Below are 25,050 nucleotides of genomic sequence, written 5' to 3'. Positions count from 1 at the left end.
TTACATTTGATTTGTGCTTTGACATGTGTCATATCCTCAAATACACCAAACACACAGAGCCGCTTACTAACCTCCTTATGAGGATCCTTATGAGCTTCTAGTGTCTTCATAATTGTAAGCTCTGCATAATTTTTAAATCTTGCTGGTTGGTTCCTTAGAATTTCTCTTAAAACTTTCAATGCCAAAGCTCTGATTGCATGCTAAAGGTTAAATATTGTATATAATTGAGTTATTTCTCTTTGAACAGACAATGTGCTTTTAATATTAGCTCAGCAATTGGACACAAACATGTTTGATAGTGGAAATATAATGTAAATTATAATAAGCTCCCCCCAAATGCATACAGTACAAGCCTATTCATTCAAGCTCGAAGCACATGGAACTATCAGAAAAATCTTCACAGCAACACAACCCATATTCTCACCCCCTCTCTATACATATATCTTACATGGTGTTATGAAGTTTTTACTAAGCAATATATGTAGATGCAATGCATGCCTGCAAAATCACAAGCAACATATGCAGATCATCCCAAGCGAGTGCTAATAAAACCTTTACACAACATTACCGCCATATTTTGTCTAAACCACTTATTTTACCAAAAAATGGCTTAGAAATATTTTAGTTTCCAAAAATGTTATTGCAATTTTTGAGTATCTCTGATTGAGAAGACACGTCTACTTACAAGTCTAACTATGGCATACTAATTATAGTAAGTCTAATTATACAAAACTGAAAGGGACTTGCCAATTATAACAACTACATTTTAGAAACCACCAAAAGTACTTAAAATTTATTTCCTATACATAATGTTGTATGTGTTTTAGGATTTTATACCTTGGAACATAGCAGGGGCCAGCAAAAGCTGTTTCGTATCCTCCCAGAAAGCTAGGGAAACCTCCTTTCCAAAAGAGGAGAATATGGGATAGGAGGGAGATGTATACACTAGGGATGTAAAATATTAAATGGTTAACTGGTAAGTGTTAGTCTTACCATTAACCCACCGTAACCGTTAATCCGCTTCGTGCAGGTCTTCAACCAATTCTCCTGCAACAGAGACTGACCCAAGCCCCAGCTGTGCTAGCAGCAGTGGCCCCCAGCCCAGTCGCGGAGGGGGGGGGAGAAGGGGTGTGTAAAGTAGTCCCCGGCCTCCCAGTGCCACTGGAAGGGTTCGGCTGCGGAGGCGGATGGCGCACTGGTCAGTGAAGGGAAGGAAAGCTGCTGCTGGGGTGGCATGGAGTGACTGCTTTGGCTGCATCGGGACAAACTAGGTACCTGGTCCCCTCTCCTTTTAATTGGCTATCCGGTTAAACAATATAATTTTATAGTTTAAATGGTGATCTTTCTAAACGATATTTACGTCCGTATTATACACACACTTCTTATTTAGACATTTTTTAAAGGCAAGCTTTGCATGGCCCACTTAGAAGGTGATCTACAAATAAGAATACTTTGAATTTCATAGTAATTAGCTGAATATCCCCAACCCTAAGGTAAAAAAAGGATGAGCAACCAATTTTAAGCTTCCATAACTCCCATCCCACAGTTCAAATGAATAGTACCCACTGTGCATAATATGCATTATACCGTCATCCACCACAAAAATCACCTGAAACATGAAGCCAGTATAGGAAGCAGGGGAGGGAGAACCAGAGAAATGCCCTTTTGATACAAAAGTGTGTATATTTTTCAGTTATTTTTTATTTTATTTTTTTAAATTGCTAGCTCAACATAAATATGTAGTATGGAGAAAAAGCCATGTACCTGACCCCTATCCAGTCCATTACCAGATGCTAGATTGTATATGCCTAATGCAAAGAACACTGGACAGAGTTGGAGTCAACAAGACTGGACACTGGGAGAACCCAAAAGACAAAAAAACCCTGTAACGTAAACATGACGACTGCCTCTTTTTACTTTTTGGGGCACTGAGATTATTTGAAATTTAATAGCATTTTCTTAGTCCCATTTGTAGATTGTCATTAAAAAGTATTTTACTGCTACCTGATACTTGTCTATCCCCTCCTAGAGATACCATTTAAACGCAATATGAATTTCATCCATGTGAAGTGTTATTGAAGAATGGACCCTAATGTCAAAAGAAATTTCCGTGCACGGTCAACTTTGGGTTAGTCTGAACTTACCTCTTTGTCCCCAAGAGTTTCAAGTAACAGAAGTAGTATCGTTTTGAAGTGCTCATCCCAAACACCAAAGGACTCTTCTTGAGTCAATTTCATAAGCTCATACAAAGCAGCCTTTCTTTCTTCAACTCTCTCATTATGGTTTGACAATTCCTTCAGTAACTCTGCAACCAGATCAGAATGGTCCATGGGAGGCTCTATTAAAAAGGAATAAATGGACATATTCCTCAAACTGTAGAGTTGATAAAAAGTAACTCCTATCACATAATGCTGTGATACTTTCTAGGCTGACAGGCCTTAAAACTATTTTCTTTTCCTCAGCTCTGTCTGCAAGGACGTTTTTACTCTCAAAATGAACACAAATACTGTATTTTCAGTGTGGTCAGCATTCCTGAGCAACAAATGTCTGGCATCATGGCAAAAAACAACTTGCAAATGAACTGACTGCAGCTTGAATCTTCCAATGACTGAACAGGTATGTGAAGCTGATTAGACTAAGAATTCCACAGGGCTGCCGCTGCTGACCCTAGGACAAGCTCTCTCTGTGTAGGAGAATTTAAAAAATATACGGGAGGGATACCATAATGATGAGCAAGGCATGAATAACTAGACTGATACTTATACAGACTGGGCAGTCAACCCAAGATGCCTGCAAAACTTCAATAAAACCTGGTCTCCAATGTGAATTCAAACATCAAGTTGTTGTCTTTACTTTGTTACCAAATAGTAAGACATCTCTGGCCTTTGAAAAGGGAACTCTTCTGCCTGTGTCTTGCTGTCCAGGTAGAAGATTAAGAACCTCACAGTACTTTTGAAGGAAAAAAGGTAAAAGATACAAACAAAAAAATCTCTCTCTCAAATAAACTTCTATTTTACAAGGCACATAATGGAAGGAGTCAAATTTTCTCACATCTGCAAAACATGGCGATTAAGCAGAGACAGTCTTGTACCTTTCTCTAGGACTATTTTATGTTGACACTAAGCTGCAAGTGAAATATTTCTGCAACAAAATTTGTTATGACATCACATACAGATAAATCACATGTTAATCAGTCTTTGAGTTTATTATTACATTTTTCAGAGTAACAGCCGTGTTAGTCTGTATTCGCAAAAAGAAAAGGAGTACTTGTGGCACCTTAGAGACTAACTAATTTATTTGAGCATAAGCTTTTTTTCGATGAAGTGAGCTGTAGCTCACGAAAGCTTATGCTCAAATAAATTGGTTAGTCTCTAAGGTGCCACAAGTACTCCTTTTCTTTTTATTATTACATTATTACTCTTTAGTAACAATAAGTCACTTTAGGGAGACAAAACTAGGAAAAAGTGATTTAATTAGAGCTGTGTAAATTTTCACCATCTACTGAATATTTTAGATCAAAACTTTTTCTGCAGTGCACACAATAGAACTCCACTTGTTCTATTTATCCTCTGTTTTGGATGAATAGCCAAAAACATGGATACATGAAAACAAAAATGGTTTATTCAAGTAGTACCTCTCTCCCCTTCATCCATAAATAAGTATGTTAGAGTTTATATGACTAATAATGCATGCTTACAAATTCTATAAATAGACCATTAATGTTCACCTAAAGGATACACTGAAACTGTTTTTTGCCTCAACCCTATGATAGTCATTAATTAGTACAGAGGACTGGAACAGAGAATACTTTTACTAAATATGATTATTTTTAGTACCAAGGCCACATTAGTCCTACCACACACACTGAAGATAAGTTCCCATGATAAATTTTATTATTGGGAACACATATTGACATTATATTAGGGAAATGAGGCATATACTCTGCCCTGACAGGTTAATTCCACAGTATAAATTTCATCAGCATGATATTCTCATCAACCTTGCTGATGTCACACATTCAAAGGTTATTGCATAAGTTCATGTCCTAAGAAATTTAGCAGTTTTTGAAGGACTGACATTGTATAATACTGCTCTGGGTACCAAACAAAGAAATTAAATGCATAGTATGAATTGGTAGCTAATGCAATGCTAATTTTTTTAAAAGGCTCCAGAGGCGATCATGCAAATTACAGGGCGCTAAGCATAACTTCAGTACCAGGCAAAATGGTTGAAACTATAGTAAAGAACATGGGCGGTGGGTGAAGCTTCCACTTGGGAGAGGCAGTAGCTCCCCAGACAGCCTCTTCTGTCTGTGGCCCCACCCATACTCCACCCCTGCTCTCCCCCAAGCCCCCCCCCCCACTGTCTCTCTCCTCTCTTCCCTCACCCTCCCTACTCACCACGCGCGCATCCCCTTCCAGCCAAATCCCTGAAATCAAGCAAATGAAAAAAACAACATATTTGAAAAAAGCCCTTCATTTTTCTGCAATTTCTTTCTAAAGAAAATGGAGCATGTTTTCCACTGTGTGCCAGATGGTGTTTGAACATGCAAAAGGTACCTAATTAAAGTCACTAAACTTGGGAATAAAAAATGTCAGTCACAGGTTTTTTGATATACCCTGGTAGCTGACATGCAGGCAGCCCGCAAAATGGCCTTTTCAAGTGCCCTGACCCCCTCATGGATCCTGGAAAACATATAATGGCAAGCAGCAGTTAAAGCTAATTGAGAAATCTCTGTCCTTTCTTCACACAATAAAACAAGGTGTCAGTCCTCACTCTCAGTTGGCATTTTCACCCTGACAGGAAGAAAATGGCAGGAATCAGACTGCAAAATCTGCCACCCCATTTTCACTTCTTCACACAAACAAGTTTGAGCAGTTCCTATGTTTATTGTTTAAACAGCAGTAAGCACCTCAGGCAATGAATAAGAACTGCCAAGAGGAGTGGCTGCTGCAGCTAGAGATGAATCCTGGAAGTAAAGTAAAAGCTCACTGCTACTTTAAAAACAATAAAACCTGCTTAGCTCACAGAACCAAAGCGGCAGAAAGTCCTACTGAGGCAGCATGGTGGTGCCAGATTTATGGACCAGACCAGCAGATCCTATATCCCCAGGGGTAAAGGAACCAAATCCCCAGTCCCATTCTCATGAGAAACTGGCCACCAGGCAAATGTAATCAATCTCCCATCCCCTGAAAAGAGTTCAGTCTTATCCTACCAATGCCTCCTCTCCTCCCCGCCATCATACCAGTATGGCCATTCTTATGTTATGCTAAAAAAAATCCAGCATGCCTGTCCAATTTTTTGGAATACTAATGTTTGACAGACATTACGAACATTAACAATGTTACTATGATGGAATGATCAATACAAGTAAAGCCTGGAATGATCAATGCAAGTAAAGTCACAGAATCATAGAATATCAGGGTTGGAAGGGACCCCTGAAGGTCATCTAGTCCAACCCCCTGCTCGAAGGAGGACCAATTCCCAGTTAAATCATCCCAGCCAGGGCTTTGTCAAGCCTGACCTTAAAAACTTCCAAGGAAGGAGATTCCACCACCTCCCTAGGCAACGCATTCCAGTGTTTCACCACCCTCTTAGTGAAAAAGTTTTTCCTAATATCCAATCTAAACCTCCCCCACTGCAACTTGAGGCCATTACTCCTCGTTCTGTCATCTGCTACCACTGAGAACAGTCTAGAGCCATCCTCTTTGGAACCCCCTTTCAGGTAGTTGAAAGCAGCTATCAAATCCCCCCTCATTCTTCTCTTCTGCAGGCTAAACAATCCCAGCTCCCTCAGCCTCTCCTCATAAGTCGTGTGTTTTAGACCCCTAATCATTTTTGTTGCCCTTCGCTGGACTCTCTCCAATTTATCCACATCCTTCTTGTAGTGTGGGGCCCAAAACTGGACACAGTACTCCAGATGAGGCCTCACCAATGTCGAATAGAGGGGGACGATCACGTCCCTCGATCTGCTCGCTATGCCCCTACTTATACATCCCAAAATGCCATTGGCCTTCTTGGCAACAAGGGCACACTGCTGACTCATATCCAGCTTCTCGTCCACTGTCACCCCTAGGTCCTTTTCCGCAGAACTGCTGCCTAGCCATTCGGTCCCTAGTCTGTAGCGGTGCATTGGATTCTTCCGTCCTAAGTGCAGGACCCTGCACTTATCCTTATTGAACCTCATCAGATTTCTTTTGGCCCAATCCTCCAATTTGTCTAGGTCCTTCTGTATCCTATCCCTCCCCTCCAGCGTATCTACCACTCCTCCCAGTTTAGTATCGTCCGCAAATTTGCTGAGAGTGCAATCCACACCATCCTCCAGATCATTTATGAAGATATTGAACAAAACCGGCCCCAGGACTGACCCCTGGGGCACTCCACTTGACACCGGCTGCCAACTAGACATGGAGCCATTGATCACTACCAGTTGAGCCCGACAATCTAGCCAGCTTTCTACCCACCCTATAGTGCAGTAGTAAGTCAGTAGTTCCATTCAATTTACTAAAATTACCAGAAACACCATGTCCTGAGTGGTGAAAGAGGCTCACTCTGTAATACGGTAACACCCTGCTAAATAGAGAGATTTGATGATTTTTACTTCTGACAGAATTCCGTGCCCCTGTGGGGGTGCAGAATTCGTATGGCCCGCATATTTCTGTGCCCCCCGTGCAGAAAAATGCAAATCTGCGGTGGGATACGTGCCTCTTCCCCAGCAGCCCAGGCAGCACTTCTGTTCCAGAGTGCCCAGAGCAGCCTCAGAGATGCAAATCAGTGCAGGGGGAGAGGGGCTGGGCGTGCGTCCCTGTGGGGAAGATGATATCTGTCGGGGGCAGAGCTGGGCGTGCATGCCTGCCAACAAACGAGATAGACTCTGTCCCTCTTGCTAGCTACTGCGGCTCACCAGGGGTGTGCAGGGGTAGGTCTTTTTATTATGGAGGAGGAAGGCTCTTTCCCCGAGCCAGAAAATAGCAGCCTGCCTGCTAGTTAACAGATCTCATTCTCTGAGTCAGAAATGTAGCAGCCTGCCTGCATAGTAACACTGTTAATGTTCCGATTGTTCGTTAACTGTTCCCATTCTTAGTCCATTCCTCCAGGAGCATAAAACCTGTAAATGTTTTAAGGACCTTACATTGCCACAGTGATGTAAAGCCTTATAAATGACAGTAAGGGAATCAGCTAGGAAGATCTATGTGCCTTCTCACATTTTTCCTGTGCCAAAGTGGCACAATGGGATTAGATTACAGCTCAGGATTTATTTTACTTACCCACAAAAAAAAAAAGGACTTTGAGGACAAATAAAATGTTTACCAAGCAGTCAATAAAATGTCAGGACAATCAGAAGAAGTTACTCACCTTGTGCAGTAACGATGGTTCTTCACTTTAGGTGCCTGTGTGCCCTTGCACCTCTAATCGAGATTTTTGGCAGCAGTGTCCCGTTGATCCCGCACATGTGCTCTTCCTCCCTCATGGTCTGCCTTAAGGCTATTTAGCACTGCATGGGCGAACCCCCCTCACTTCCTTCTCTACCACACAGCCCTATAGAGAACTCCGAAGTAGAGGAGAGGAGGGTGGGTTGTGGAGCACCCATAGGGACACACATCTCTAAGAACCATCGTTACTGCACAAGTTGCGTTTCTTCTTCTTCGAGTAGTGTCCCAATGGATGCTCCACTTTAGGGGACTCCCAAGCAGTACCCACCACTGGAGGCTGGAACTTTGAAGTGGAATCTTTTACTACAGAGAGTACTGTGGAGTTGAAGATGGTGTCAGCGGCCAAATCTTCAGTGATCACATAATGTTCTGGGAAAGTATGGGCAGAGGCCCAAGTCGTTGCTCTATAGATTGCTGAGATAGGGTATCCCTACGGAACATGACTGAGGTAGAAACTGACCTCGTGGAGTGCGTATGGACTATGGACAGAAGCAAGTTGCGCCGTTGATAAGTGATTAATGCAACTAGAGACCCATCTGGATAGTCTTTGAGGCACTATCACAGAGCTTTTGGATCTTTCTGTGGATGAAAGGAAGAGTTCAGGGGATTTCCTGAAGTCCTTAGTCCTGTCCAAGTAGAATGCTAATGTCCTTCTAATATCTAGCATACGCACAACTGTCTCCCAGTTGTTACAATGTGCTTTTGGGAAAAAAGTGGGAGATAGATCTGTTGATTCATATGGAAAGTGCAGAAAAAGTAGGGAGAAACTTGGGATATGGCCTTAGAGTTACTTTACCTTAAAAAAAAAAAAAAAAAAAAAAAAAGGAAAAAAGAAAAAGGCCGTGAATGGTGGATGTGCCATCAGGGCCACTATTTCTCCTGTGTGCCTAGCTGACGTGATGGCAATTAGAAATGCTGTCTTCATGGACAGGTGTAAAAGAGAATAAGTTGCCCTGGACTCGGAGGGAGGGCAAGCCAAAGCCCTGAGAACTAGATTAAAGTCCCAGGTTGCAGTGGGTGGTGTCACATGGATGGGGGGGGAGAAGGAGGAAAGAGATTCCCAATGCCCTTAAAGAATCTACACATTAGTGGGTGAGCAAACATCAAGTGGGAAGCCATTCTCACCACGAGATGTACCTTAAGTGAGCTGAGTGAGAGTTTCAAATGTAGTGCAAAATCAGAGAGAGGAAAGATGAGGTTGGGTCTGTGTGTTTGGAATGACACAAACTTGCAGTCGTTTCCATTTTGTAGATAAGTATGACGGGTGGTCAACTTGTGGTTGTGTTGCAACATGTCTTTCAGCTTGTCAGAGCATTCTGTCTCTAAGCCTTGGAACTAAGAAGGAGCCAAGCCTGGAGGCGGAGGACCTGCGGGTTGGGGTGAAGGGTCAGCCCATTGTTTTGAGAGAGTGGGTGAGGAATGGGCTGAAGAGAAACAGGAGGGCATACTGCCATCTGTGTCAGGTAAGGGAGCCAGACTTGTCATGGTCAAGAGGGGAAATCAGAATAACTCTCGCTTTGTTTCGTTGAATTTTCAACAGAATCTTGGATAGAGTAGGAAACTGGGAAAAGACATACAAGTGGGCCCTGTCCCATGGGAAGATGAGGGCAACTGCCAGTGAATGTTTCCCCAGGCCGGCTCTGGAGCAGTAACAAGGACCCTTCTTGTGCCGTTAAGTAGTGAAGAGATCCATAGGCAGGGTTCCCCAAAGGGTGGATATATCTTGAAGCACCTCTGAATTCAGTACACACTCATTGTCATGAGAAAATTCCAACTGAGACTGTTGGTTGTCACATTCTGTATCCCTGGTAGATAGACAGTTGAGATGAGCACATTGTGATGGGTGCATCAATTCCAAAGATTGAATGCTATCTTGTAGAGGGAGGGCGATCTGGCAGCTCCTTGGTGGTTTATACAAAACATACACATCATATTAAGTCCATCATGACCTTTGTGTGTTGCTTTTGATGAAAGGCAGTGTGCGCGCACAGGCACTCTTGACAACCCTTAGCCCCAAAAGAGTGATATGGAAGGTCATTTTTGTGGAAGGCCATTTGTCCTGAACTTTGTTGTCGTGTAGGTGAGCTCCCCAGCATATTAAAGAGACGTGTCCCAGGATGGTGAATGTGGGTAGTGAGAGGAGCGCTCTCGCTCGTACTGCATCAGGTTGGTGCTGATAAAGTCCAGTAACTGTACCAGGGTAAGTATGCCACTACCATGATGAGAACGTTGAAGAAGACCCTGTGTGGGGCAGTCTGTACTGATAATGATCCTGCCCCAAAGGTAAGCAGTAGGAAATCTCCTGTACGATGGCTGTATTGAGATATGGAAGTAGGCACCCTGTAGGTTCAGGGCTAGAAATCAATCTCTTTGCTCTAGAGCTGGTCCTAACTGCTGTGAAGTAGGGTAAGGTCACTTCTGAGTGGTGTGACAGGTGTATAGATAGCAGCTGATGCCGTAAGGTATCATTGTTCAGGACCTCAACCAGCTCATCAGAAGTGCTTATAAGAGGCAGTTTGAGAGGTCATGGACTGGGGTGCAGACTGTTCCTACTTTTGAGCCCTGGGCCTCTTACACTGTGGCTCATAACAGCACTGAGATGGTGGGTATTGAGAAGATTGTGACCTGTGGTGTGGTTGAGAGGTACATCTTCTCTTCTGTCCCATAGTGTAGATTCCTAAGGAGCGTAACGTGGTCCGAGAATCCTTCAGGATGTGGAGAGAAAAATCTATCTTCTCCGCAAAGACTATGGCCCTTCAAACTGGAAGTCTGTAGCTCTTTGGGCAATCTAGAGAGGCGTAGCCAACAAAAAAACCCCACAACCCACCTCAGTACCACTGTCATGGAGACCGGGCGGGCAGCTGTAACAGCTACATCCAGTGGTGTCTCTAGGATCAGTCTGGCCATTAACTGACTGTCCCTAAAAATGGTCTGAATCTGTTCTTTTTGTATTTACAGTAATGTTCCAGAAACATACTGGGTTTCCCATAATTAATAAAACTGTATTTGGCCATGTAAATAGTAAAACATGAACATTGGCCATTTACTTACCCCAAACATCACTTGGTAAAAAGCTATGTCAATAAGTAGAACTGCACTTAGGTTAGATCCAGTACATATCATATCTTTTTATCTTACATAAAATATAATTGAAGACTGACAGTGGCTCTTAATGCTGACAACTAGCTATATAAATGGTGACGTTTCAAGAAAATAAAGCTGAATAAGAGTAAATTTTTCAAGTAGAGAATCTCGTAAATCTCACTCTGAGTGCAATTACTAAATCTGAATACAAACAATGCCAGAGAGTGTATTGTTTTCTTTCAGGTAGTTCCTATGGCAAATCATTGCTTAATAACAGAACTACAGTTGAGACAGAAGCAAGAATTCCCTTCTCACCAGGCTCTAATAACATAATAAAGATTAGACTATAACTGAATACTCATTTCAAAATATTCGCTATCTCTGAAGCAATACAGTAACAATCCCCCCTACCAGTTTTTCTGCATTGCCATCACCTTTTTAAAGGTTTCCTTGAGATTTTCAGTAAGGTGTACAGCATGTACAATTGGGAGTGTCAAGAGGCCAGGGGACTTTTGCTGGTGTATGCTCAACGTTAAAGAAAAGTGAAAAGTTAAGACTTCATTACAAATCTGTGTATTCAATTTAATATGAAATAATTTCATCATGAACAAATTTCACAAAATAACTTTTCTACATACTTGAATTTGTTTCTGAGCATGGATAGCAGTTTATAAGGTAAACACCATTAGAATTAGACTTTAAAACCTTTTATAAATTTATTTTTAATGAACATGAGGTACTTATCAAAATGAAAGAGTAATTCAAATCATTTATAATTTTACTTAAGTGTCTCAGGTCTACTTGGTAGGACAGTAAAGATTGTTTGCCAGCCACTAGTAAACTTGTACATGTACTACAAGCTTTCTTCTCCTTTACTTAAAGAGGAATCTCTCCACTGGTCCACAATCCACTGCTATTGCCCATCTACCATTTAGCTGTGCATATTCTAAACTGGAACGGAATACCAAAAGCCACAACTGTTCCCTATCCAGTTGTTAAACCACCATTCCCTCCAACCCAAGCAACTTCAATACAAAAATGGGCACACTGAATATCTGGGGGTAATGTAAAATAAATTGAATATAATATCAATATAAATAAATAACAGAGGATACTGTACTGATTGACATGGATGAAAAAGTAGTGATTAAGAGAAGGCAAGGTAGACGAAGCAGTGCTGCATAATCCTGGGGACATATGGACATGCTTCAAACCAAACTCTCAATAGGATGATAACTTAGTGGTCATCATCTTTTTGTTTCAAGAATGTGGGGCCAGATCCTCAGCTGGTCATCAGTGTTTTGCCTCAATTCAGACCAGTTAATAATTGGGAACATAAAGTTCACAGCCAGTACCATATCTCTAGAAAATGTTATTACAAGCTACAGAATTGGAGAAGAAAAATGAGCAAGAAAGAATGAGTGAAGGAAACAAATGCAAAATAAAACATTTGGTTATAAACATTACAAGAAAATACACTGGAAAAGATTAAAATTTAGCTTAACAAGCTTATAAAGCAGCAAGTTGAATAACTATGTCAAAATGGTCTGACTACAGCCTCCTTTTTCAGCACTTGCATTTAAAAAAATGTTTAGTCAACAAAATATCCCAGACTTGTGTTTCAAATAAAAATATTTCACCACCAAAACTCTGTGCTGTTAATCTTTCATCTGTAGCCAAAACTAGTTTTACATAATGAAAAAAGAAACTGGGTAATCACAAAGATCTTTTTTTCCCTTGACAAACTGAAAAAAATTAGATAAAGCAACATATCTACAAATTTTTTTTTCTTTTTGGACTGTCATACACTAAAATATACTTACTACAACTTAAGTCCAAATATACAGTATACGCTACAGTTAGCAATTCTCTTATTCCAGTCCCTTACTTTTCCTATAATTTTGTATTTATGAGAAAGAACATTAATACTGGAGTATTCCATTACATTGCAATTCTGTCTGATAGCTTTTGTAACACTGCTTGCTTTTCACAATATTCAGATAGGATTTGCAATTCAATAAACCTAGTCCGAAAAACATGATTTACTGCATCAGCAGTCCGGTTCCTTCAGATACTTTTCTGTATAGCTAATTTAGCTCAGCCTCTATTTACTACATGAAAACCTTAAAGACTATACGCAACAAATGTAGACAAATCTTATGATTTCCCCTCTAACAAAGAATGTAATCTAGAACTTACCATCAGGAAATTGCTCTGCATCATCATCAAACATAGCTTCTTTCAAAGCAGATTTGTTAAAAGAACTGATACTATCCGAGTAATTGTACGGGTTATAATCTCGTGAACGTGGAGAAGAGTGGGGAGGCATAGTGTTAAGTAATGATGTTTTGTTATCAAGAGCTGTTCGGCCTGTATCAATTGCACCACCTCCTGCTCTTAGATCCGCTATTCCAGAGCCACTGCAAATCTGCCAGGAAAAAATAAAAACACCCCTCCCCATAAACATATTTAATATCTCACTCACTTTGTAGTTCACTGTTCCTCTTAGGTTAACAGTAGCAAATAATAGTCTTCTCTACATAGGGAAGTTAGTGTGCAGCAAGCTGGGTGTCAATTTACCACACTCTGGCTACTCTACACTAATTCTTTTGTGGAGACTCCTATTGTGCACTAAAAGTGCTCTTTATACTTTAAAATCCAGTACACTAAAGGGTAGTAAGCTAAAGCGCTTGATGGCCCTCTTAGCACACAGTAACAGTGTCCACATGTGGGGGTTGTACAGAGTAGGCAGTGTGCTGTAAATGCACACCCTAAAATTGCTGTGTGCTAAGTTCTCATGTAGACAATATCAGACAAGCTACAAAGTTTGCAAGGTTCCATTGGTGCCACAGAGTACCAACTAACATCTTAAATTGGCTCATTGTTTCTCAACACTTATGGCTTATGTAAATGAACACTTAGATTGCAGCAGGTTGAGTTGTAAACCTACCCTATACTACTTTGCCGTTCACTAAGTGTCCATCTGAACCCTGCTGCCATGCATTGAGCATCCTAGGGCAGAGGTTCTCAACCTGTGGTCCATGGACCACCAGTGGTCCGCAAGCTCCATTCAGGTGGTCCGTGGATAGTTCCCTCTAAGATGCATGCCTGGGCGGCCGCACACAAGAGAATGAAGAGCCATCTACCAAATTAGTGGAGCCGCTCAGGCATGGCTCCGCTAATTAGGTGCCTGGACCCTGGAAAAGATGCACATGTTTGGTGAGGTGGTGGCCTTGGGGGGGGAATATGGGGTAGGTGGGAGGGGGAAGTGGGGTGAGAAGAAGGGGTGAGGGGAATTTGGGATGTGCAGGGCTGCAGCGGCCAGAGAAAGAGGTGACTTTCCCCAGCTCCAGGGCTGCGGCTGTCGGGGAGAGACAGCCCTCCTTCCCAGCCCCAGCTTGGGGGCTGCTGTGGTGGGGGAGAGACCCCCCCACTCCTTCCCAGCCCCTGCTCGGGGGCTGCCACAGCAGGGGAGAGAGGGCACATTCATCACATTAGAAAGGTAAGACTACTGATATTAAAATATGAGTTGTGTGCGTTTATTTGTAGAACAGTAAATGGCTAATTATTATTAAGTTTTTTTCTTATATAGTGCTTTTATCCAAAGCTCTTTGCAATAGTTAGCTATTGGTACAAACAACATTTGGAAAGATCATTAAGTGGTCTGTCGAGACCCTCAGCAATTTTCAAGTGATCCACAAAAAAAAAAAGTTTGAGAACCACTGCCCTAGGGAACTTTTAGTGCACAGAAGTAGGGTCCAAACAAACTCCTAGATGCACAGCACGCTAGTGCAGGATAGATTTAAATGCTACTTTGCTGTGAACTAAGTGTTCATTCTCAGAAAGCTTAGCTTTTGTCTCAAATGGTGAGTATGAACATTGCCTAAAACGGACTTAGGTGTTTGAACTGAACACAAAAACAGCAACATTTTCATAGAGGAAGCCTAAAGTTAGGTACTTAAATCCATATTTAAGCACCTAAATAATTAGCCTGATTTTCAGTTCTATTGAGCCTGAGTTTCAGAACCATAGACATCCAAGTTTGAAAATTTTGCCCACAGCTTTTAGACACTATAAAGCATTTGTTTGGACTTGCTCCTTTTGAGGGACACACATCAAAAGGTGTCTAGAATTCTTTTTACTCAAAGTTTTGCTCTCTGGAAGAGATTTAATGAAGTACATATTTTATTCAAATGACATTATTCAGGGACAGAAATCATACAGTCTCCTTCCAGTACTACAGCAAGAATATAAAGCAGACCGTTCTGTCTAAAACAGGTAACACTAATAAGCAGCTGCAAGTTAAAACTAAAGCCATAGTCCAACAGGCTTTAAAGTGCTGGCATTCTACATAGACTTGATTAGCAGCATGGCTTTTTGTAATTAAAATTTGACATCTCTAACATAAGCAGGTTACTTTACTTTAAGACCAGGAGTACAATTTTCAACAGCACCTAAGTCACTTAAGTAGCCTTAGTCCCATTTTCAAAAGGTTGATAAGCATGGATAGGCATTTAAGAGCTTGAGTCTCACTGAAAGTCAACAGGATTTAGGATCCTAAAGGCCTACGGCACTTTTGAAAATGGTACTTAGGTGCTCTGAAAATTCTACCCTTGATATACAAATCCATTTAAAGAGATAATTCAGCTGTACTAAATCAGCTCCTCGCGTTGGCTGTCATTCAAACACTCACTGAATCACCATCGTCCTTTTTGGAATCCCGTTTCACAGGCTCATTCATATCTTCCTGACTACGGAAACTGAAGTTCTGAATGGCTTCAGTGACTCCACGAAGAGAACTATAAATATCTTCAGAATTCATGTTTTCTGTGTCATAATCGAATGCACTGTAGATCCAGGGAAACATGGAAGAAGGGGATAAAAGGTTCAATTTATTTTCTGGTATTTTACTGAGAGTGAGGCCACAGGAGTGGAACCACACTCCTGTGTGATCTGTGGTGGCTGCCTCTCAATGGCACCCCTCCCCTCCTTTGATAAGGAGATCACCAATGACCGATACTTGGGACTTCAAGTGGTGGAACTGGATGGCCAACAAGGGGTCTGCTTATTTAGGAACAACAGCAGGAGGAAGCAGACTGTTGCTCCATTCTCTACTGCTGAAAGTATTAATGCCTTGAGCTTCTGCAGAGTTTCTCTATTAAATATAAAGTATAAACTACTATAGTGAACTTGCCTACAATTTTAACATTTAAAACTTCAAACTACTAAATCCATCACCATCAAAAACATGACCTATGAAATCCTCTAGATTGGTAGAAATGGCAGTTAAGCTGTAGAGCATTTCATTGGTTAGTGCCCTTTACCCTCCAAAATTTTAAGTTGTCTGGTGATTAGTCCGAGTTAATAGTTTTTGATAAGTGATTATTCTAAGTATCCAGTAGTTGATTTAACTGGGTAAAAGTCTTTCTGCACTTTTTGATGGGTTTGGAATTCAGGAGAACACACAAAAAACCCATAACACCAAGTTATCATGTAAAGTTATAACGTAGCCTTATATTACCTTGGTGACAAAGTATTCTGTGATGTATTGGTTGGGGAAGTGAGAGGACTGGACCAACTGGCTGGTGAACGTGGCGTAGGTCTTGTTAAAGGACTTCCCATTGACCCCTATGAAAAAATGGTATTCTAGTAAAAAATAATATTTCCTTTTAAATTTATGTTATATTTAATTTTTAACACCAGAAAAGTTCTGAGATTAGCTAGCTAGATATAAAAACAACGAGGAGCCCTTGTGGCACCTTAGAGACTAACAAATTTATTTGGACATAAGCTTTCGTGGGCTAAAACCCACTTCATCAGATACATGGAGTGGAAAATACAGTAGAGAGGTATAAATATACAGCATATGAAAAGATGGGAGTTGCCTTACCATGTGGAGGGGTCAGTGCTAACGAGCCAATTCAAATAAGGTGGAAGTGGGCTATTCTCAAAAGTTAACAAGAAGGGGTGGAAATCACTTCTGTAGTGCTAATGAGGCCAATGTAATCAAGGTGGCCCATTTCAAACAGTTAACAAGAAGGTGTGAGTATCAGCAAGTCTGTTATTGAGTGTCCAGGGATATATGCCATCATGTGCCAGCAATGCCCCTCTGCCATGTACATTGCCCAAACCGGACAGTCTCTACGCAAAAGAATAAATGGACACAAATCTGACATCAAGAATTATAACATTAAAAAACCAGTAGGAGAACACTTCAGTCTCCCTGGACACTCAACAGCAGACTTAAAAGTGGCAATTCTTCAACAAAAAAACTTCAAAAACAGACTCCAACGAGAAACTGCAGAACTGGAATTAATTTGCAAATTGGACACTATCAAATTAGGCCTGAGTAAAGACTGGGAGTGGATTGGTCACTACAAAAACTAATTTCTCCCTGCTGATACTCATACCTTCTTGTTAACTGTTAAAATGGGCCACCTTGATTACACTGGCCTCATTAGCACTACAAAAGCGATTTCCACCCCTTCTTGTCAACAGTTGAGAATAGCCCACTTCCACCTTAATTGAATTTTCTCCCTAGCACTGATCCCTCACTTGGTAAGGCAACTCCCATCTTTTCATATGCTGTGTATTTATACTTCTCTACTGTATTTTCCACTCCATGCATCTGATGAAGTGGGTTTTAACCCACGAAAGCTTCTGCCCAAATAAATTTGTTAGTCTCTAAGGTGTCACAAGGATTCCTCGTTTTTGCTGGTAGAGACTAACATGGATACCACCCTGAAACCTAGCGAGATATAAGTAATTTCAGTAACTAAAGAAATAGGCATGAGATATATTACTGTTTGTGAAAGTTAAGAGCACCAAGAGCTAACATGATCAGTTTACTTAAAAGTAATAATGCTGAGAATTCTCAACTTTTTGAAATATATATACACACCTCTTTTTAAAATAACATTGTTAACTATAAATTAAAGGAGACTCCAAATTAGAAGCCACTTGCAAATAAATAAAACCAAACTTAAAATAATAATAATTATTATTATTATAATAAAAAAAACTAGTTACCTACCTTTGCATAACTGTTCTTCGAGATGCGTTGCTCTTGTTCATTCCAAGGAGGTGTGCGCATGCCGTGTGCACAGTTGACAGAAGGAGTTTCCCCTAGCAGTACCCATCGGGTTGGCTGTGAAGCTTGCTGGAGTTGTGCTTTCAGGGCGGTATATATAGGTCCCTGTGAATCCGTCGCCTCTTCAGTTTCTTCGGAGTACTCTGATAGAGGGGCAGGCAGGTGCTCCTTGGAACGGACATGAGCAACATCTCAAAGAACAAGTTACGAGAAGGTAGCTAACTGTTTTTTCTTCTTCAAGTGCTTGCTCATGTCGATTCCAAATAGGTGACTCCCAAGCATCTCCTAGGAGAAGGGAGCGGAGCTTAGCAGGTCGCAGACTGCGGCACTGCTCTGCCAAATGCGGCATCGTCTCTGGCCTGCTGCGTCATGGCGCAGTGCAATGTAAAGGTGTGGCTCGATAACCACGTCGCTGCCCTGCAGATATCTTGAATAGGGACTTGTGCTAGGAACGCCACTGAGGATGCCTGGCCCATGTGGAATATGCCATCAGCGCGGGGGCAGGTATCTTTGCCAGGTTGTAGCATGCCCTGATGCAGGCCGTGATTCATGAAGAGATTCTTTGGGAAGACACTGGAAGCCCCTTCATTTGCTTTACAATCTCAATGAAGAGTTATCTTGATTTCCCAAATGGTTTCATTCTTTTGATGTAAAAGGCTAACACCTGTCTGACATCCAGGGAGTGAAACATTCACTCCCAGTTGCTAGCATGCGGCTTAGGAAAGAACACTGGAAGAAATATATCCTGGTTCACGTGGAATTGTGAAACTAACTTTGGGAGAAAAGGTGGGTGGGGTGCAACTGCAGCTTGTCCTTATAGAAGACAGTATATGGGAGCTCAGAAGTTAAGGTCTTAAGCTCAGAAACTCTCCTAGCTGAAGTTATAGCCACCAAGAACACTACTTTCCAGGAAAGGTAGAGAAGAGATCACGTTGCTAGGGGCTCAAAGGAGGACCCATCAGTCTTGAGAGTACCAGGTTGAGATCCCATGGTGGGACTGGCTGTCTGGAGGGTACAGTCTATCTAGTCCTTTGAGGAAGCAGCCAACCATAGGATTAGCGAAAACCGACCGGCCAGCCAAATCGGGATGGAAAACCGAGATAGCGGCCAGGTGCACCTTTATTGACGATACTGACAGGCTCTGCTGTTTCGAATGTAGTAAATAGTCCAGGATAAAGGGAACTGATGACTCTAAAGGTGGAGTTTCCTTTTGTAATGACCAAATAGATAATCTCTTCCACTTAGCCAAATAAGTGGCTCTAGTGGATGGTTTCCTACTAGCAAAGAGAACCTCCCCAACAAGGTCTGAACATGTGAGCTCCCAGGGGTTTAGCCACGGAGTTTCCAAGCCATGAGATGGAGAGACTCTAGATTGGGATGCTGGAGGTGGCTGTGGTCCTGCGTGATCAAGACTGGGACCAGGGGCAAGGTTATGGGCGTGTCCACCGACAGGCCTAGGAGCAAGGTGAACCAGTGTTGATGTGGCCATGATGGTGCTATTAAGATCATTGACCTTTTGCAGGACCTTGTATACAAGTGGGAAGGGCGGGAATGCATACAGCAGGTGATCCTTCTAAGTGAGGGGAAAAGCGTCTGTGAGTGAGCCCTGGGTGTGATTCAGGTAGGAAAAAAACTGCTGACACTTTCTGTTGTGCCTTGTTGAGAACAAGTCTATCTGGAGAAACCCCCATCGTTGGAAGATGTTGATCACGACGTTTGGAAGGACAGACTATTCATGATTGTGAAGGGACCTGCTGAGATGATCAGCCAGCTTGTTCTGAAAGCCCAGAGTGTATGCCCCCCTCCCCGCCCCCTGATCCCATTGCCGATGCCTCCGTGACTAGAGACAGCAAGGGTTGGAGCCTGGAGAAGGGTACTCCTGCACACACCGCTTGCGGGTTGAGCCACCACAGGAGGGACTCAATAACTGAAGGAGGAATGCTGACTATTGTATCTAGGTGGTCTCGGTTTGGCCTGTATACTGAGGCCAGCCAGGCCTGTAGAGCCAGTGTCTCGCGTGCTGAACTACATACGTACAAGCAGCCACATGACCGAGCAGCTTCAGGCAATTTCTTGCCATAGTAGTGGGGTATCATTGTAAGCCCCCTAATGGCACCCATGGTCAGAAAACGTAATTCCGGAAGGACTGCTGTGGCTTGACCCGAGTCTAGGAGAGCTCCGATGAACTCTATCCTCTGAGTGCGGGTTAGAGTTGACTGGGTCACATTCGGAATCAGCCAGAGCCTGTCAAAAGTCAACCGTACGAGGTTCACATGTTCCTCCACCTGAGCTCTGGTGCGGCACTTGATTAGCAGGTCATCTAGGTATGGGAATACTTGTATCTGTTGCCTCCTCAAGAAGGCATCTACGACCTACATGCATTTGGTGAACACCCAACGGGCCACCAATAGCTCGAAGGGGAGAACCATAAACAAATAATGGGTGGTGTTGACCACAAAGTGGAGGAACCGCCTGTGGGACAGGAATATCGACACATGAAAGTATGTGTCCTTCAAGTTGAGGGGGGGCGTACCAGTCCTCCAGATCCAGGGAGGAGATAATGGAAGCCAGGGAGACCATGAAAAACTAACTTTTTCAAGAATCTGTTGAGGTTTCACAGATCTAGAATAGGCTTGAGCCTGCCCTTGCTTTCGGGATTAGGAAATATTGGGAATAAAACCCCTTGCCCCAGAAATTCTGAGGGACCTCCTCTACTGTTCCAGCTTATAGGAGCGTTTGTAATTCCTGTATGAAAAGTTGCTTGTGAGAAGGGTCCCTGAAGAGGGAAGGGGGATGGGTGGGAGGGATGGAACAGAATTTGAGAGAATATCCCAATTCGACCATGCATACGACACATTGATCCAAGGTGATCTGGGCCCAGGCATGGTAGAAATGGGATAGACAGTTCATGAAATGGAGGAAAGTATCCGGGATTTTGCCTGGTTGCCCCCAGGTGCGCCTTCAAAAGTTTTGCTTGGGGTCAGAAGACTGCCTCACCGAGCCCTGGCTCTGGGTGGAAGAGGGCTGAGGTGGCCTCCTCCTATTATTTCTGCCCTGCCTCCTGTTGTAATCCTGTCTAGGATGAGTTGGGCAGAAGCATGGGGGACGCTGAGGTTTGAAATGCTTCCTTTGTGGGGCTAATGTATGGTGCCAAGAGATTTTAATGTCACTTGCAAGTCTTTGAGACTGGAGCTCAGAGTCCATTTGCTCCAAGAACAGCCCTGATCCATTGAAGGGCAAGTCCTGAATTGTTTTTTGGACCTCATGTGGGAGGCCTGAACTGTGCAGCCACGAGCTCCTTCACATGGCTATACTGGTTGACTTCGTGCGGGTTGCCGAGTCTGCTGAGTCAAGTGTGGCTTGCAATGAGGTCCTTGCTATAACCTTGCCCTCTTTGATGATGACCCTAAACTCTGACCGGGATTCAGCTGGAAGCAACTCTTTAAACTTAGTCAGAGAGTGTTCCAAGAATTGAAATTGTAGTGGCTGGCTGGAAATCTGAAGCTGGAGCCCTCTGTTAGAGTAGACCTTTTAGCCAAAGAGGTTCAGCTTCTTTGCCTCCTTAGATTTTGAGTCCGATGTGGGCTGTGCCGGCTGAGGATGGAGAGATGACTCTATGAGGAGTAGTTTTAACCTAAAGTCTCTCTCCTTTTTGGTTCTTGGGCAGAAATCTTGGCAAATCTTGTACCTGTTGGTCTGTTGGGCCTTCCCCAAGCACTTTAAGCAAGAGTTGTTGGGGTCACCATGGGCATAGGCTTCTGGCAGGACCTGCAGTGGGGGAAACCCCAACAGAAACATATCTAACTATAAAAACTACTTGAAACACTAACACTAAGTAAACTATTTACAGATACAAAGAGAAAGACCACTAGAGGATCGAGAAAAACGCAGCTCCAAAGACTGTCATGGGCGGTAAGAAGAAACTGAAGAGACGGCGGGTTGGCAGGGACCTATATACACCACCACGAAGGCACAACTCCAGGGGGCTCCACAGCCGACCCGACGGGTATGGCTAGAGGAAAGTCTTCTGATTACTCTACGCAGCGCACGCACACCTACTTGGAATTGATATGAGCAAGCCCAGGAAGAAGAACAACCTATATTAAGATGAAGATGAAAGTATGTATCAGTAACTTCAGAGCCAAAAAAAAGAAGTGTAAATACCTGACCACCATTGCCCGTATTCCGGAGATGGTTGTGGAGAAGCTTTGTTGCTCCATCCTGAAATGTTTTTGGTAAAGCACCCAGTAACATTGTGAACTCTGGGGTATTTAGTTCAAATAGGGCAATCAGCACTGACTGTGCAGCCTAGAGCAAAAAAATATTAATGAAAACTATATGTGAATTTTTGTTTTAAAAATATTAGATATTGAAAATTGCTTTATTTGACCAGTATGGATTCCAGAGAAAGGAGTAATCAAAAATGATGGAAGAAATGCAATGTTGATTACCTATTTTAATTAGATAAAAACTTCAAGAATAAAGGTATCGGCAGACATGATTAAAAAACCAACAATGGACATTTGCTGGTCACACACTGATGACTCTGGTCAGGAATCCTCAGCCTTTTACTTCCCATGATCCTCCTAGCAACAAGTCATTTTGAGATATTCTCCCAGAGTGCTTTGTGCTCGTAACAACAGACAAATGAAATGACAAAGAAAATGGCATAATGACTTATAAGTGATTTTGGCATTAAAACAGAATCATTTCCAAATGACAGAAGACTCATATTTAGCAGTATACCTCAGACATGATGGGAGCCAGCTTGCTATATCTGCCTCTTCCCCAGAAACTTTCTGGTGAGCTCTCAGGTGGTTGTGACCCACAAGTTTATCAACTGAGAATCCTTATTTTTTATTTTAAAATTTAGCAAATAGATGTGTTAACCTGGAGAACAGTAGGCATAGTTCTGTGGTCTGATCATAGGTCTTTAACTTACACAGACTCCCCCAAGATCACATAGGGAGTTATTTAAACTCTTTCTTCCTCAGTTTCCCTTATCTATAAAAAATGAACAATAACCTTGTGAGGTAAATGTCATTAGAATTAATTTAGCAAATTGGAAAACACTTTGAAGATTAAAAGTAAAATTTGAAATATTAATATTGGAGCATCTGCCTTGCTGCATAATTTTTCTGATTTTAAGTTTTTATTAGTTAGGCAATTTATAGATCCTCCCCCCATTTAGAGAGTAAATACTTGTTTTTAAACTGGTGTTTTAAAATTGTTTTCCTTGTCTTGTATCAAAAGCACATCTCTTTAATGACAGTAGAATGTAATTAGTTATGCAGTGTATTTTTTAGCTAACTTTTTTTTAGCTGATTTAGTATCATTTACACAATTTAGTCAGTGCTGATTAGAGAGGCCAAAAGGTTTGTCAGTGTGGCAAGAGGCCAGTCACATATCAATGAAAGGCAGGATATTGTTGAATTACACAGACTTATTTAATATTTTAATTCTGGTATGAAGCTGATTCCAGATTAACTACTTAAATCTATCAGCTCACCAACAAGGTCTGCCATGCACTGGACAGAACAAGCGCCTAATGTTTGAAAAAATGATAGACAACTTGCTTAAGTACCAAAATATTTAAACAAGTAATTTAGAAAATTCTTTCAGATATTTATTTCTCTCTTTTTCTCTCCAGAGTAATGAACTGTAGTAACTTTAAATTAAGTGGAAAGCTAACATTGAAAACATACATCAGCACATATTCATGGTTGTGTTTAAATATAATTAAGTAAAATATTAAAATCTTAAACATAAATTTGCTGTGAACAACTGCTCTTCACTGATGAATGGCTACATGTTTAAATCTCTTTCTCATTCCTGTCCTAGTCTCTTCACTTCAATGCAATTTGAGTTAATAAAAAACAAAGGGAAACTGACAGATTCATCAACTCCTAACTGGTTAGACTAGAAGTGATTCACTGATCTCTTTGCCAGTTGAGACATAAATCCCCCCAGAACTCTAAAGTTTCCAGATTGTACCTGTTGCTAATCTTATATGTAACCTTGTGTTATCACTGTCACTCTTATCTCCTCTCTCTTCTCTGTTGTATTCTAAGCCCTTACCCCCAGGCATCATTCAAAATGATTTAGAATTTTAGCTTTCTGGGGTAGAACTGTATTTTATACTTGTACAGAGCCCATCACTATAAGGCTCATATCCTGCCATCTCGAGGTAGTGTGGCTTCTAATTATGCACATTTGGCTACTGAAGGCGACTTTGAGAAGCAGCATGTGTCAACATGTTCCTATAATCGGGGGTCAAATTGGGAAATAAAAATGATATTCCCAAGGTCTGCCCACAAATGAAGTTTTATTTTGGTGTCTCAGGTGGAGCTACATTCACAGCAGATTTTCATAATGTGATTGTCTGTTTTTTTTTCTTACATGCTTTGACCACCAATCAAAGAGTTATCAATTTTGATGTTTAATTCATCATTATTTTGCTTCATAGTAAACCACCCCTCTCGCAACTATTGTTTCAGGCTGGCTGTATATTGATGCACATATCACTGCTTTGGTTTATGTACTATTGCCCTTAAAAATTTGACCTTTGAAACTAGGTTGCTAGAGACTTTTCATTAAAAAAAACAAAAACAAACCCAAAATAAAACTCAAAACACAACTGAGATTCTGGAGCACTGAATGCTAGCCTCCAGAGAAAAGTCCCAGTTCAACGACCAATAGCAAATGGTCCTTTGGAAATGCTCACACTGGGAAAAGGTCATTTGTACAAAGTAGATGGAAAAAAAGCTGCTTTGTTTTAATATAATAGAAAAGTTCATTAAAAAAGTTACCACCTATTAAAAATAGAGAAAGTTGCTGTGAATGATATGATATATCTAATTTTTCATTCAAATCTATTTAAGTGAAAACCATTTAAAAACCATAGTTTAATAATGTCAGGCTATCACTTTCAAATATTTATTGGTGTAATCTTGAAGCTCAGGGCAACTGGCTATTGCAAGTGGCTCTCTGATGGTAACAAAAACTAGGTAGTGTTCCAGATGATAAAGCTCACTGGCAGCTCCTCCATGATTCAGTTAACTATTGACATAAGAACCCATACGAGAGATTTTAATCATCAGATCAGATAGAATGCCACGTGCCTTATGACTTAAACTTTACTGATTTAGGTGAAAGAGACCCCTGAATATAAAGCTCTAGAAAAGTGTTATCAGGTCGTGAAAAATTCACTAGCTCAGGGTGAATATGAAACTTCTCTGGGCAAGTGCCACCAAACCCTACAGAATCTTAAGCTTTCATTTAAAAAAAGATAAAGTCCAGGTTTTTCAAAAATGATGCCTAAAGTTAGGTTTCTAAATAATTATTTATGGATCTACTGGATGGTCACTACTCCTCAAAAAAATCAGGCACTTTAGGTGCCTAAAATATGAACATAGGAACCTAACTTTAGGCACCCGATTCTGA

The 25,050-nt window shown here is 41.6% G+C and overlaps 1 protein-coding gene across 15 annotated transcripts in view; it reads right to left on the bottom strand.

Moving 5' to 3' along the window:
* The window catches only part of CLASP2 (cytoplasmic linker associated protein 2), a 276,272-nt gene that overhangs the window by 23,821 nt on the left and 227,401 nt on the right, over positions 1-25,050 (bottom strand). For all 15 annotated transcript variants that reach the window (XM_077811095.1, XM_077811084.1, XM_077811089.1 and 12 more), the window contains 6 exons: positions 21,772-21,915; positions 16,039-16,145; positions 15,211-15,364; positions 12,717-12,945; positions 2,145-2,338; positions 72-200 (listed from right to left, as the gene is read on the bottom strand). In XM_077811095.1, coding sequence (XP_077667221.1) covers positions 72-200; positions 2,145-2,338; positions 12,717-12,945; positions 15,211-15,364; positions 16,039-16,145; positions 21,772-21,915 — 957 coding nt within the window. The remainder of the gene's footprint in view (positions 1-71; positions 201-2,144; positions 2,339-12,716; positions 12,946-15,210; positions 15,365-16,038; positions 16,146-21,771; positions 21,916-25,050) is intronic.

Source organism: Eretmochelys imbricata, chromosome 2 (genome assembly GCF_965152235.1).
Source record: "Eretmochelys imbricata isolate rEreImb1 chromosome 2, rEreImb1.hap1, whole genome shotgun sequence".
In the NCBI taxonomy this organism is placed as follows: Eukaryota; Metazoa; Chordata; order Testudines; family Cheloniidae; genus Eretmochelys; species Eretmochelys imbricata.
This window is presented reverse-complemented; position numbering and strand designations above follow the sequence as displayed.